This window comes from Mirounga leonina, unplaced genomic scaffold (assembly GCF_011800145.1).
Source record: "Mirounga leonina isolate KUSES-001 unplaced genomic scaffold, KU_Mleo_1.0 Mir_154, whole genome shotgun sequence".
Taxonomy (NCBI): domain Eukaryota; kingdom Metazoa; phylum Chordata; class Mammalia; order Carnivora; family Phocidae; genus Mirounga; species Mirounga leonina.
Window position 1 is genome coordinate 26545551 of NW_023270389.1, and position 14730 is coordinate 26560280.

The following is a 14730-nucleotide window of genomic DNA, read 5'->3' on the forward strand; positions in this document are numbered from 1 at the left end:
GCCAGGCACTTGGCCAAGCATTATGCCGACTAATGAGATTGCTCCCCATCCCCCCAGGGAACTTGCAATCTACTAAAATAACCAAAGGCAGCTGCCATTTATTGAAGGACCACCACATGACAGGTTCCCCACCAGGAGCCTCTATTTTTTATCTCATTTAGTCTTCCCAAGATCTCACAAAGTTAGGGTTATTGCCGCCATTTTATAAATGAAGTCTCATTGATGCGTAAGCAAGTAGCCCAATGTCATGGAGACAATAAGTGGTCAAGATGGAATCTGAATACATGTGTTCCAAACCTACGCTTATTCCTTTACACTGGAGATTCTATGTGCATAGTGGTCAGGAACTCAGTCTCTAGAAGCAGACAGACAAGTTTAAAATCCCAGCTCTGCCACTTGATTGTTAGCAATCTTGAACAAATTGATAGCCTTCCTAAATTTCCATTTCTTCATCTGTAAAAATAAGGTATGATAATACTTATTTGATAAGGTTGTGGTAAGAATTTCAGAAATGGTAGCTGGTATTTTAGAGCTAATATCTAGTCCTGTTCTTACCTACAGCCAGGTAATCCTAGCTGGTGCCAGAATCCTGGGAACTGGTCCATCTTACATCAGTTCTCTCCCCCAGCACAGTCTCAGGAACATCATTAGTTCTAGCTCATTTGCAAAACAAAGAAGGATGCCCTACACTGAGTGGCCTCCAGACTTCAGATTTCAGGTTATCTCCTTTGCCTCCTTCCTCATTTAGGTATCTTTCCCTGAACCAACCCTGGTTTCTCAATTCAAGTGCATTCACACTTTCTAGAAGGTGATCTTCTGGAATCCATCATGTCATCAAGTTGTAGTACCAAGCATGCTGTAAATACACAGTCAAAATAAGAGATTCTATCCATTAAAAAAGAGAAAAGATGTTCTCTATCTTATTTTTAAGGAGATTAGAAGAAAATTCTGAAGCCCTCAATGCATTTCCCAGAACTTCAAACTCAAGGTCTTCCTCCTATCGCATTTGAAAGAAAACAAGTCTCTCCCCCAGCTCCATCATCTTTGTCTCGTCCTTCTGGAAAAAGGAGACTATCCATGATGAGGACTTCAAATAGCCCCTCAATGCCAAAAGAATAAGGAGAAAAAACTCCCTTGGAAACTTTGGGACACTACGACTGGGTGCCAGGGTAGCCCAGACTTTTCTATTGAAACATCAGACTAATAAATAATCCCTCTCTGGCATCAAGAGTTTTCAGGATGGGCCAGAAGTGGAGCCTGGATTGTATCACCATGATCATCTTTCTACTGACCTCTTTATATTCAACTCACTAATTTTGTTTGGGTGGATTTCCATTCTTATCCCACCACCTCCACCCCATCCCCTGGTTGTTTGGGATCAGAGGCTGTGTTATAAAAACAAGAAGTATTGGGTCCTATGGGGGAGAAAGAGGAAGGGGTTGGTGGCCACCAAAGCCACTGTGTCTTTGAATTCCAGTAGGAATTTGAATCAGAACACATTTCATCCCTTCCAGACAGTGTGGATCCAATATCAGAGACAATCAGCTGTGCCTAGTGGTTGTGGCTTAACCTGTACTTTTCTGGGTGGAGAGGAAATAGCAGTGGCTTGAACCCCTGGAAAGTCAAATAGGCCTGAAGGCCAAACGGTTTTCCTGGCCTTGGTAGTGGTGATTATTCTACCCGGCTTTGGGTACTGAAGACAGGCAGACTCTGTAGGGAGCCAAAAATACAATTCATTCCACAATTCTTTACTGATTACCTACTAAGTGCCAGGCATTGTATGCCTGGCTGGGGATGGGGCTACATAAATGTGTAACATAGCCTCTCTTTTTAGTTTGCTTGCAGTCTGGTGACTGGGCAATGCTGGCTTGACCTCCCAGAGAACACCAGCGTCCCAAATGAACCCCTTCCAATGTGGACTCCCTCGGCAATCTGGAGGACATCAGTACCCCCTACTTGGTTTCCCATATTGAAGCCAAGCTCAGAAGGCCTAGATCCAGGACCCAGGCAAACAGAGCAATGGGGGTCAAAATGGAGACTAGAGCCCATTGACAGTGGAACTTCTGAACTGTGGATGGTCCCCCTGGAATGTGCCTCCTGATTTTGTCCTAGTCATCCTCTCGTCTTTCTTCCTCCCAAGCCTACCTCGGAAGAGGATAGATTACGAAAGATCTGGTACAAATCTTACCATTTTAGAAATGGTCAACAAAACACATGGAGGTACTGCTTTTTTGGGGGGAGCTTGGTTGGGAAGGATCCCAGTCAATGGATGTCCCCCTGGCTCCCCTGACTTTCACTGTTAGTAAATGCAGTATTGCTGCAATTAAAAAAAAAAATAATAAACCTCTGTACTCAGTGGGCGGATGTGCCTGGCTATCTAGGCCCATCTAAGAAGTAACTCTTGGGCCCTGTTACCAAAACCAGTGTCTTCCGTTGAAAAGTGACTGCTTTCTGGACTCAAAATGATGAGAAGGTTACCTGTGCATTATTGATAACCATCTTCACATTAAGGCCACTCTGCCTCCCTCGTGGAGTTGGAGTTTGCTGCAAAGCCTCCTGCTTTATTTGGAGCAAGCATTATATTACAACCTTCTTTGCATCCCCAACATTTAAGACCATGCCAGGCACAGAGTAGAGGCTCATATTTATTAATTGAAAGGAAATATGTCTGGACTTGGAAAGAGAAGCCCTGTATCCCAGCCCCCTCTCCCTGCTACCCTCCCCTGGGATTCCAGAAGATTGGGCCACTGTAATTAGTTGGGCTCCATATGAATTGAGTCCAACCGGGACAGCAGGGTGGTCATCGCCCCTACCACTCCATCAGTCCTCTGGCCTTTTGGTGTGGGAAAGCCTGTGGGCTTTGGAATCACGCAGATCTAGGTTCAGATCCTTGTTTTACCACTTTCTAGCTAGTCACACCACATCTTTGCACCTCTATTTTCAACACAAAATACCTTCTGTGATCATTAAGTGAGATAACATCAGTGGACCACTTAGTTTATAGCAGGTGATCAACAAATACCCATTCGTTATGTTTACTCTTAAAAAAAAACTCTTCATAAGCCCTGAGAAGAGTGGATTCCTGACAAGGACCTTTCTGATGGCCTACACAGTTTAGACCTATTAGAGCAGCCAAAAATTGCATCTGCCTCGACACCTCTAAAGTCTTCAAATTCAAATCTGAAGCTTTCTCAATTGGTATTTCTTAAAAAATAAGGAGTGTTTCAAACTTGAACCTTTGTGCCCTGTTGGCATTCCCATCTACTATGGGAAATAGTATGGTGGTTTAAAAAATTAAAAATAGAATCACCATATGGTTCCACTTCTGAGCATCTATCTAAATTAATTAAGAGCAGGGTCTCAAAAAGATATTTGTACACGCACGTTCACAGCAGCGTTATTTACGAGAGCCAAGAGGCAAAAGCAACCCAAATGTCCATCAATGGATGAACAGATAAACAAAATGTGGTCTACACATACAAGAGAATGTTGTAGGAAGGGAATTCTGCCACATGCTACGACAGATGAATTTTAAGAACATGATGCTAAGTGAAATAAGCCAGTCACAGAAAGACAACTGTTGTACGATTCCACTTATGTGAGGTTTCTAGAGTAGTCAAGTTCGTAGAGACAGAAAGTTGAATGGTTGCCAGGGGATTAAATGAAATTTGTGATGCTGGTGCCCAGTAAGTGATCCACAAAGGTGAGCTCCCATTCTTTTCCATTAATTCCAGTGGAGGAGAGAAACCCTGCAGCCCAGGCGAGTCTACACTGCTAAGGGATAGAAGTGGAGCCAGAACCAGCTCTCCTGTGTCATGCCAGCTCGTGTACTAGTCTAAGCACCTGCATGGAGGGGGAGGCAAGAAGGCTGAGTAGTCCTGGCTCTCTGGGGTGACCCATGGGTTGCTGAAAGAGTTAAGATGGCCTCTTCCCCAGTCCTGGCCCTCCCCAGCCCTGCATCTGCCCTTGTGGGTTTAATGAGAAAGCCAGGCACTTGGTAAGAGACTATACAAATACCTTCCAGGGTGCCACTAACTCATTCAGCAGAAAGAGACTCAGAGCTGCCAATGCTTTAGGGAAGATAAGTGAGTGGAAAGAAGGTGGTTTTTCTAACGTCAAGCGGACGGAAGGATTTTGCTTGGTTGAGTGTGAGCTCCGCCCCTGCAGCGGAGCCGAAAAAGCCAGGATCCGGCCTCCTCAGTCCCTTTCTTCACAATATTTGATTAGGAATTTGGGGGCGGGACCCTGGCCTGGCACAGGCCCGCACACTCTCAGTAGACACTCTGTCTGTCTCTCTCTCTCACACGTTCTCCAACCCAAGGAGGCCAGACAGAAGGACGTGGTCACTCTCTGAAAGGTTCAACTGGAGGTAAGTTTAGTCATTTTACTTCAGTTTTTGTCCCTTGTAGTTCCATAGCGGGAGTAAAGGAAAGGGCTGGGGCTTGGGGAGAGGGGCTGACAGGGGGCAACCATTCCTCATTCTCCCATCCGGCCCATGACCCCAGGATGCTGGAGAGGGGCAAGGGGGAGTAGAGGGAACGTGTTATCTCTGTCCTACAGTTCCTTTCTGGTTGTTGGGGGGGGACCTCCCCTTCTCAAGCATGAAAAAGGGAAGGACCAGGTATCTAAAGAAGCCAACTCTGTCCTGCTAGTGCTCATAATCCCACCACCCCAGCCCTGCAGTCTGTCCTATAGGCAGATGATGGTACCTGAGTGCTGTTATAGGGGAAGGATGGGGGTGTGTGTGTGTGTGTGTGTGTGTGTGTGTGTGTGTGTGTTGCTGGGGTGAAAGGGAAAGAATAAAGAGAAGTGTTGAGAATCAACCATGTTCAGGGAGCCATGAAGGAGGGTCCAATCCAGCAGAGGAGACAAATTTTGGTCTGACCTCTTCAACCCTGATAGGAGGGAAAGATCATTCCCTAGAGTGGAGAAATGAGAGAAGAGCATTAACTCCTGAGTCAGCTCCCCACAACTCAGAGAGCACCCATCCCAGAAACTTTCTACCTCACGAAACTCTGAGCACAGGAAGGTCTCTGTCATTAGGGTGGGCAGAGAGATTTAAAAGTATATGACCCTGGGCGCCTGGGTGGCTCAGTTGGTTAAGCGACTGCCTTCGGCTCAGGTCGTGATCCTGGAGTCCCGGGATCGAGTCCCGCATCGGGCTCCCTGCTCGGCCCGGAGTCTGCTTCTCCCTCTGACCCTAACCCCTCTCATGTGCTCTCTCTCATTCTCTCTCTCAAATAAATAAATAAAATCTTAAAAAAAAAAAAGTATATGACCCTGGAGCAGCACTGCTAAGAGATGGAGCAGAGGAGAGGCAGAAGCTCCCCACCCAGCCCTCTTAGCAGTCATGGCTCCTAAGGAGAGGCCCGAGTGGGCAGGATGCACAGCCCCTGGAAAGCTGGGTCTTGAAGAGAAAGGTGGCTCTCATCTGCCAACATGCCCAGTCTGGAAGGAGAAATGGAGACAGAGGCTCACTGTGGCAGCCTCCAGACAGCTACCTTGGTCCTGCAGCAGCCCAGGGCTGTGCATGGAAAAATGCGCTGTTGGCAGTGGGCCGCTCCATCCATCTTCTCTCCTGGCCGGAGCCAGGGCCCAGCCAGCGTGCCCAGGCAGTGGGCAGTTGGGTTGGCTTCTCAGAAACACTGTGGGTTCTTTGTCTGAGGCCTGAGGCTGTTTGAGGATGAGCCAGGTGTCTCTCTTCTGCAGCCCAGAGGCTAACGGAATAAGGGGGCCAATGGGAATCACTTTCAGGAAACAGAGAGGTCTGGGGCCTGGGAGGAACGGTGGCAGAGGTGACCAGATTGAGTGTCACAGTCAGGGTCTTTCCCATCATTGGATTTGATGCTGACTCCTAGATTCCTTTCTTTCTTCTGTCTCCAGTTGCCAACCCCAGGAGGCCTAACAGCAATGTAAGGGATATATGCAACCCTTCCGGGACCAGGAAATGTTCTAAGGTTCCTCTGTCCAAGGGTGACCCTCACACCTCTGGAAGGTTCCCATTGCTCACAAAGGCTATCCAGGGCATTGGCTACAGGTACTCAGGGTAGGGTGACCAGTAAGCTTCCTCATCTTCCATACCTTCAGCTTCCCTCCCAGAATGCACCAAACCCACCTTTCTCTCCAAGCCTGCCCTGTTCTCATCTCACTAACATACGAGCTCAAGGTAACAGGTTGCCTGGCTATGGGGGGAGGGGAGGGCTAGTCATGGAGGCTGGCAATCCAGATGTCATCACAGGTAGCCCAGGATGGGAGAGGGGGATGCCAGAATCCCATTCCAAAGCCACATTCTCTTGGGTATAACACAGGTGTCCTCAATTCCTATTCCATTTCTCAGTGTCCCTCATTCATTTCTCTGCACCCTGAGGCTCTAGCATAATGTCCATGGTGGAGCATGAGGGGGCTAACTCTTTACTTGATACCACAGAAGCCAAGTGCACTGACTCAGGCTCCACACACTCAGTACCCACCCTAGAAGACACCACCACACCTGCTGCCAGGGTCCCCAGTCTGCGGGGGACTGTCGCTGTTGCACGAAGACGCTGTGTCAGCCAGGTGGCGTGCGTAGCCGCAGACTGCCGACCAGAGAGCGTTCTCACCCAGCAAACTGCTACAGACATTGACACTTTGGAAGGCAGCCCAAGCCTTGCGGTGACTGCAGACGGACCACACCCCTCCCCAAAGACTAGAAACCAGAAACCCCCACCCAAGAGACCAAAAAATCTTCCAGGAGTAGTTCAGATCTCCCCCTTCGAGGTCTCAAGATGCTTCTGAAGGTTTCCCAGAGACAGGGAAAGAACCAGAGGGCTTTTTTCTTGGAAAATATTATATCCCCGGGGAGTCCAAACTGAATGGGAATTCAGGCCTGAAGAGCAACCCCACCCACCCACCCACCCCGCGCACAGGGATGACTGCTGGGGCTTTCCAGCTCTCCCAACAGAACTTTCAGGTTGCTGGAGGCTCCTAAGGACCGGCCCCTTGAAAAAAAAAAATGCAGTGCCCCCCATTCAAGTTCCTTCTAATCTCGAAGGCTCTGCTTCTGTGACTCTGTGAGCCGGGTAAAGTGTACCCAGCTCCCGCAGGTAGCCATGGTCCAGCTGGACCAGGTGTGCAGAGCCGGCCCTGGGGGGAGGCGTGTGGGAAGTGAGGGCGAGGCTCCCAGTCCCAGGGGCCTGCTGCAGAAGTCAGATCCGATCATTCACAGCCCAAGGCTCGCCTGCCCGCCTCCCTGCTGTCTCACTCATGCCTGCTTTCTCTGTTCTCTCCTGGCTCTTGCAGAGAGACAAAATGCAGTGGGCCTCCCTCCTGCTGCTGGCCGGGCTCTGCTCCCTCTCCCGGGCCCAGTACGACGAAGATCCTCACTGGTGGTTCCACTACCTCCGCAGCCAGCAGTCCACCTACTACGATCCCTATGACCCCTACCCGTATGAGCCCTACGAGCCCTACCCCTATGGGGTGGAGGAGGGCCCAGCCTATGCCTACGGCTCTCCGCCCCCTCCAGAGCCCCGTGACTGCCCTCAGGAGTGCGACTGCCCACCCAACTTCCCCACGGCCATGTACTGTGACAACCGCAACCTCAAGTATCTGCCCTTCGTCCCTTCCCGCATGAAGTACGTCTACTTCCAGAACAACCAGATCTCGTCCATCCAGGAAGGTGTCTTCGACAATGCCACCGGGCTGCTCTGGATTGCTCTCCATGGCAACCAGATCACTAGCGATAAGGTGGGCAGGAAGATCTTCTCCAAGCTGAGGCACCTGGAGAGGCTATACCTGGACCACAACAACCTGACCCGCATTCCCGGCCCGCTGCCTCGATCCCTGAGGGAGCTCCATCTCGACCACAACCAGATCTCGAGGGTCCCCAACAACGCTCTGGAGGGGCTGGAGAACCTCACAGCCTTGTACCTCCAGCACAACGAGATCCAGGAAGTGGGCAGTGCGATGAGGGGCCTCCGGTCACTGATCTTGCTGGACCTGAGTTACAACCACCTGCGGAAGGTGCCTGATGGACTGCCCATAGCCCTCGAGCAGCTGTACCTGGAGCACAACAATGTCTACTCCGTCCCCGATAGCTACTTCCGGGGGTCGCCCAAGCTGCTGTACGTGCGGCTGTCCCACAACAGTCTCACCAACAATGGCTTGGCCTCCAACACCTTCAACTCCAGCAGCCTCCTTGAGCTTGACCTCTCCTACAACCAGCTGCAGAAGATCCCCCCAGTCAACACCAACCTGGAGAATCTCTACCTCCAAGGCAATAGGATCAATGGTGAGACACTGACAAAGGGGAGTGGGGAGTGGCTGGCTGTCTCATTGGAAAACACCCTCTTGTGAGTGCTAGCAGCAATGAAGTAGGGGAACCAGAGAGCACAAATGAAGCCACCTGCAATCCACGCTCTACCCCTGTCCAGGAGGTCCAAAATGGCACGCCCCTAGACCAAACAGCAGTGCTGGGAAAATTCGGGGTGGGGGGTGGGTTGGCTTGGAAGAAGACTTCCCAGAGGAGGTAAGCTTCCATCTAAGTCTTGAGAGCTAAGTGAGCTCGGGCTGGAGGGAAGGGGCAAAGCCGTTCTGGGAAGTGGGAGTGCCGCAGAGGAACCAGTCATTTAATGGGTCACCTGTAGGGGACAGCCAGGAAATCTGTGTGTCTGAGAGGAAGGGCTCACGTGTTGAGGAGCAAGGAGAGATGAGTTTGTGGAGGTTTGGATGAGAGCAGTTCCTAGAGAGGGGGATTTAAGCTGAACTTCCAGGGTCCATCTTGGGAGGAAGGTGGACTGTTAAGAAACCATGGCATTCATTCTTACTCACTGACCCAGAAGAGGATGAGCTCTCTGTTTCCACATGCCCTACCCCTGCCTCTACAGCCGGCCGTGTGTTTGGCTGTTTGTCTTTTAAACATAACAGCTGTTGGATAAGAATGTGCAGCCTCTCGAAGCTGAATGAGGTACTTGTTCTGGTCCGTTCTCCCTGGAGTGCAAGGAGCCCCTGGTGGCGGGGCAGAGGTCCCCCTAGAGTAACAGGGGCCCTATCACCACAAAGCCCTGGGGCAACAGGCAAGGACACAGGCCTCTTGTTTTCCAAGCACTTCCCGGCGAATGCCTCAAGGAATCAAAAGGGCTGCCTTTCTGCCTCTTAGAACTAAAATACTCATTTTGGGTAGAATGATCTAGTTGCTTTTCAGCTCCATGTCAGGATCTTGTGTTCAGAATGTGCTTACATTACCCCAGGGCCTCTGATGTTGGAATCCCAGCTGGAAGGTACTGAGCCTTCCTCCGTCAGCAAAGTCCCCCTTTCCCTGGGAAAGGACTCACTACCTGGCAAAGGGCTTTGAAGCGGAGCCTGCTGTGAGCAAACCACACCATCAAAGCATAGATAGGGACTGAGCCTTCATCCCCTCCTGCTCTGTTCTTTCTCTCCCAGTGCTCAGGGAACAGATCAGTCATTTAGCAAGACATAAACGGGCTGGACAGCCCTCTGAGTGAGAGAGGCACCGAGTCCCAGAGGTCGACAGCAGGGCGGGTGAGGCAAGGAGGTGTCTGGTCCTCTGGTTCGAAGTGCAAGACACCATCATGGGCACCCAAACTGTTTTATATGTAAAGTCTCTCTTTTTTGGGGTGCGGGGAGGTCTTATTCCCAAGAGAATCTGAGATGTCTCTGAGATGTCTCAGGCTGCAAAGGGTTTGACATTTACTTGTGGCTGTCCATCATCCCATCCAGAAGTCACCTGCCACCCTACTCTGAACCCGGGGGGACTGTCACATCAGAAATGTCACATTATGTGCTGTGTTTGCCCCTGAAGATGTGACAGCAAAGAGCAGCTGTCGTGGGAGGGAGCCCATTGGTTACTGCCTGATGATACACAGTCAGAGAAAGTCGGGGTGGGAAGGGCTCCATGACGGCACCCTGTCACCGCCTGCCTCCGTGCGGAGCACGTCTGCCACTCAAATACAGGGTGGCCCGCCCCTTCGCAAACCTCTGCGGAAGATAAAACCACTTCAGTTAAGTGTCCCAAGGTCTTGCGAGAAAGTTCTCCAGTAAGTCAAACAACCGAAAAATGTTCAGTGTCTCCTCCAAGTCCCTTCTTGTGTCATTTAAGCCAAATCCCCTGACCTAGTTATCATTTAGTCTCTCTGCCAGTCTTCTTCTGAGGCAAAATAACACCAGTTCTTACATTTACTTTGTCTTAAATTAGAGAATCAAGACACAGGAGGTGCTTGGTCCGGGGCCTGGCACATAGCTGAGAAGCAATACACGATAACTAGGACTAACTTCTGCTCTCCTTGCCACTTGGGAGTTGACAGGCAGAGTTCTGTTTTGTTTGACTTCTTGCATTGTGAAGACGGGGGCACTGAGAAGAAGCAGCCATCTCTCCAGGCCACCCAAGGCTATGTAGGTAAAACCCTGAAGGCCAGCCTTCAACATCCAAGGACCTGGCGCCAGGCGTCTTTGACTGAGAACGTGAGGATAGCTCTCTGATTCAGACCACCGGCAGGAAAGACAGTGCCTCAAGCTCGGGCCCCTCTCCTAGGGTGTCCTCCCACAGCCAGTGGGGGTGGTGGTGGAGGTGGGACTGAAGCAATCCTCTGGGGAGGAGCTAAATGGAGGGCAGGAACTAAAGGGTGTGCAGGGGAATCAAGCCAGTCCCTTCCCTCCCCCTTGCCTCTTCTATTAGCATCTCCCTCAGATTTTCCAGCCTGGCAACAGCAAGGGAACACAGCTCGGAATGTTATTCAGTAGCTGTGGGATCCAAGGGAGCAGGGTGGGTACCCCGGGAGGAATTTGGAAAGACTTATGTCAGTATTTAATCTGGGCTGGAAAATGTCCTCCAGAGTCTCCAAGCAAAAGCCCTGTCCTCTTTGTAAGCATGGGGAAGGCAAACAGAGGGGCACAGGGCATCTGCAGCCCTTAAGTATCCCCCATATTCACATACATGTGGAGGGATCCAAGATTTTAGCGGATGGTCTGAGGGCCCAAGGCTGGGGTAGAGAATCCATCTAGTGCAGTAGATTTGGAAGTGATCTATAAGCCAACCCAACTGACTTCTCCCCAGCCCACCCCCACTCTACCCTCCTCCGTGGCTACCACAGGCGCAGCCCCTGGCCTAAGCTCTGCCCCGAACCTGCCCACTCAGAGGCCACTTAATCTACTTCCTGAGACCAGAAAGGAGACATCCAAAAATATCCAAAAGATCTCCATCTTCCCCACACCCCTCCCATCCCCACCCATTCCCCTCCTCATACCCCCCCACCCTGCCACTGAATGCTGTCCACAGAAGGGCACTCCCCTTCTTCCCAGTCCAGTGTCCCATTATTCTTTGGGGCTGGATTTTCTGTCTTATGTTTGCAATACAAGTTAATGAGTTGTAGCCTGCCCCCATCTCCTCTTGGTCAGTTCTTAAGAGGGAGTGCTACTTGAAAAGCCTATTTAAGCCCCCCACACTGTCTTCCTCACAGCCTTCCCTTTCACACCCATGACCCCCCCTCCATGAGGCCATCCTCCTCCGAGTCCTCCCATGCCTCCCGACCACAGTGGCAAGCTGAGCAATGCCTCTGGTGGAAGCAAAGGCAAGCTCTGGGGCTGCCCCATGTTAGTGACAGCCCTGGAGATGTATCCCACTGAGACCCGACAGGTAACTTCATTGGGAGCCCCTCTGGCAGGAGCCAGCTTCCGGAGGCCCTCAGGCACGGCATGGAAGGCAGCTCTTCACGGTGATTTGTGCTGGCTCTCCTGGAGTTGTGCTGAGTTCTTGGCGTCTTCCCTTCAAGTTCCTAACCCAGGAGACTTGGGACAGATGTGGCCGATATGTCCAAGAGGACAACGAGAGGGAAAACGGAAGGATTTATGTTAAACCCAAACAGAACGATTGTATCTATTAAGATTATGTGGTTTGGGGGGGGAGGGGAATATCTCCAAAAAGGAGACTTCTTTTGAGATTAAAAAAAAGGGGGGGTAAACCATATCATATTAAATGCAGGAGGCAAGGGCATTATTTATTTGACTTTTGAGGTCCACGACAGCCCTATTCGTCTATGAATTTCCGCCTTCTTGAACCTCAGGGCCTTGCTCATTCCTTTGGTGGTGCTGGGAATGGAAACATGCACCCCCTCAAAGCTCCTGCACGCAAGGACACTTGTCTCCCTGCCCAGGATTTCTCTAATTTCCTGCCCCCTCTCTCTATCTGCAAAGTGTCAGGAGATATTCCAGCTTTAAGCCCATCCATTTCCCCAGTCTTCCTTCTCAGAGCCCTTCAGCAAAGTCCTTCGACGCTGCTAAGGTTGGTCTTTGACTACCTTCTGCTTCCCCCTGCTGTCCACAAATGGGAAAAGATCAGGTCTCGGCGGGAAGGACACTCAAGGACATTCCAGGGACTGCAGAGTACTGTGCAGATTAGGGGTGGTTAGGAAGCGCAGCCGCCGACAGGGGCGGAGACCCCACCCCGGGCCTGGTGCTGCCCCCTAGCGGGGCCAGTCGCTATGACTCCGATCCGGGAAGACGCCGCCCCACCCAGCCAAGTCCCACTCCTCCCCTCAGAAGTGTTGGAATCGCTTCACAGAGGCTGAGCGGCCTCCCTGTGGATCCGGGTCCCTGATCCGGGCTTCGCCCACCCACCCCGCCCCTCTTGTCCCCACAGAGTTCTCCATCAGCAGCTTCTGCACCGTGGTGGACGTCATGAACTTCTCCAAGCTGCAGGTGCTTCGCCTGGACGGCAACGAGATTAAGCGCAGCGCAATGCCAGTCGATGCGCCCCTCTGCCTGCGCCTCGCCAGCCTCATCGAGATCTGAGTGGCCCTTGCACGGGGCACGGGGCCTAAGGCCCCCACGCCCCACTGCATCTGGCTGGATGGTTTGGTTTGGCTTTTGCTGGAAGGTCTGGGACAGACCATGTGACAGAACCCCATGGGCTCCCTCTGTAGTCTTCTTCCCTGTAGGCAGGGTCAGGTGGGATCAGGGGACAGGCAGCCTTTTACTGAGGGACATGGCTGCAGCTCTCTTTCCAGGACAGACGTGGTAGCAGAGGAAGTAATCCCTGGAAGTCCCAACCCCAGACACCTCACTACCCCCCAGGTTCTTCCCAATGATCTGGCGTCATGAACTTAACAAGTCGCCTGGGCAAGCGCACGGCCGCACAGAGCGCGCTTTTGCCACAATCCCTGGCTCTCTCTGTGAGCAGCGCTTGACCGCTCTCCTGCGTGCCAGGCGGGTGGTGCAGTTACTCTGGGCTCCCTCTCAGTGCTCCTCGGAATATACCTCTTGCCCAACTGCCTCCTCCTTCACCCTCCTCATCCACTCAGCCTTGCTGCACACACACCTCTTCTGTGCCTTAGGCAGAGGCATGAGAGCCCAAGGTGCGTGGGCACCAGCCCCGTGGCCTGTGCGGAGAAGTCACACTAGTGTCTGGGGCGGAAGGAAACCAAGAGTCACCTCTACACCTCCCTAACCTCACTCCTTGAAAGCCACCAGATTGGAGGGCACCAGCATGATCACAATATTCGGGGACTGATATGGGAGGAGACATCCAACCTGAGGCTTTGGTAAACGGAGGGGTTGTATTTTAGCAGCTGGGCAGTGCTTTGAAGGTGGATCAGATTTCTACCCAGGAAAGGCCAGATCTTGCTTACATCAGCATCCCTAATAGGGGCAAACGTCCCGATTCGGCTGAATTGAGGAAGCAGGCCCCCGAGTTCCACCCTTGCCCAACACCCTCTGTGTTCCCAGCCGCTCCTTACTCGGGTCTTTATCCTCCATGGCACGTGGTTCTCAAAGCATGAGAAAGGTAGTGTGCCCTCTTCCTTTATCCAAGCAGAAAAGTCTACATCCTGATGGGAGAAACAGACTCCAGCCAGCACTGGACGTAACTGGCTAGCCCAAAGGAGGATGCTGTGGTTCAGCTGTGTTAACTGATTTATCCTGAGGCCACAGTGCATAGTGAAAACTCTGGCTGGAGATGCTTGTTGGGTCTGCGAAGCCTGGGCCAGGCAGCCAAATCTAGCCTGTGCCAAGGATGAAACCCTCTGCTTTCACATCTCTGAGCTACACCCTCATTACTGAAGATATCTTTTGCTTTATAGCTTGGCTAGAGAGCAATTCCTTCTTCCCATGTCTGAAAGGTAATGTTGCCTGGGGCCTCACCATCCCGCCCCTTTGAGCACCACTGGGATGGAGCCATCTGGGCATTCAGGGACAGGGCTGCCTGAGGACAGCTAGCCCTAGCCTGGCCCCTGCTCAGATGCCATTACATCCCTGATACTGGGTACGCTTTGCTGCGAAGTGGAGGGGAGGATCCCTGGACTCTGTGCTTGGCTCCAGCCTCAAAAATCCACAAAAGCCAAACCAGCTCATTTCAACAAAGGAGCTCTGACGTGGGGGGCAAGGCTGCCCCTGCCCCAGGCTCTTCAGAAAGCGTCTGCATGTGAACACCATCATGCCTCTATAAAGGGTCCTTATTACAGGAAAAGCATGACTGGTGGCTAACCTGACCAATAAAGTTATTTTATGATTGCATCTGCAAGAATGGAGTCATTTAAGGCACACTCAGAAGGGTTACTTTAAGGGGACCTGGTGGGTCACATAGGCCTTGGACTGGAAGAGCTCCCTTTCTCATCTTTTCTGCTTGCACAGTTGTACCTAGGGGGTCACCTGTATAAAAGTTCTAGTTAACAAACTTTGTGTTCTGGAAGTTCTTCCTGAAGTCTAACTTTCATCCCGCTAGCTACACATTTCCTTCCATTTGGT

At 51.5% G+C, this 14730-nt stretch overlaps 1 protein-coding gene across 1 annotated transcript; it reads left to right on the forward strand.

Annotated features, from left to right (window-relative positions):
• The first annotated feature begins 4076 nt into the window (after positions 1–4076).
• FMOD (fibromodulin) lies at positions 4077–14496 on the forward strand. Its single transcript, XM_035010275.1, has 3 exons — positions 4077–4369; positions 7279–8266; positions 12629–14496. The coding sequence occupies exons 2-3, from the start codon at positions 7288–7290 to the stop codon at positions 12778–12780; spliced, it is 1131 nt and encodes a 376-aa protein (XP_034866166.1). The 5' UTR covers positions 4077–4369; positions 7279–7287; the 3' UTR covers positions 12781–14496.
• The last annotated feature ends 234 nt before the right edge of the window (positions 14497–14730 follow it).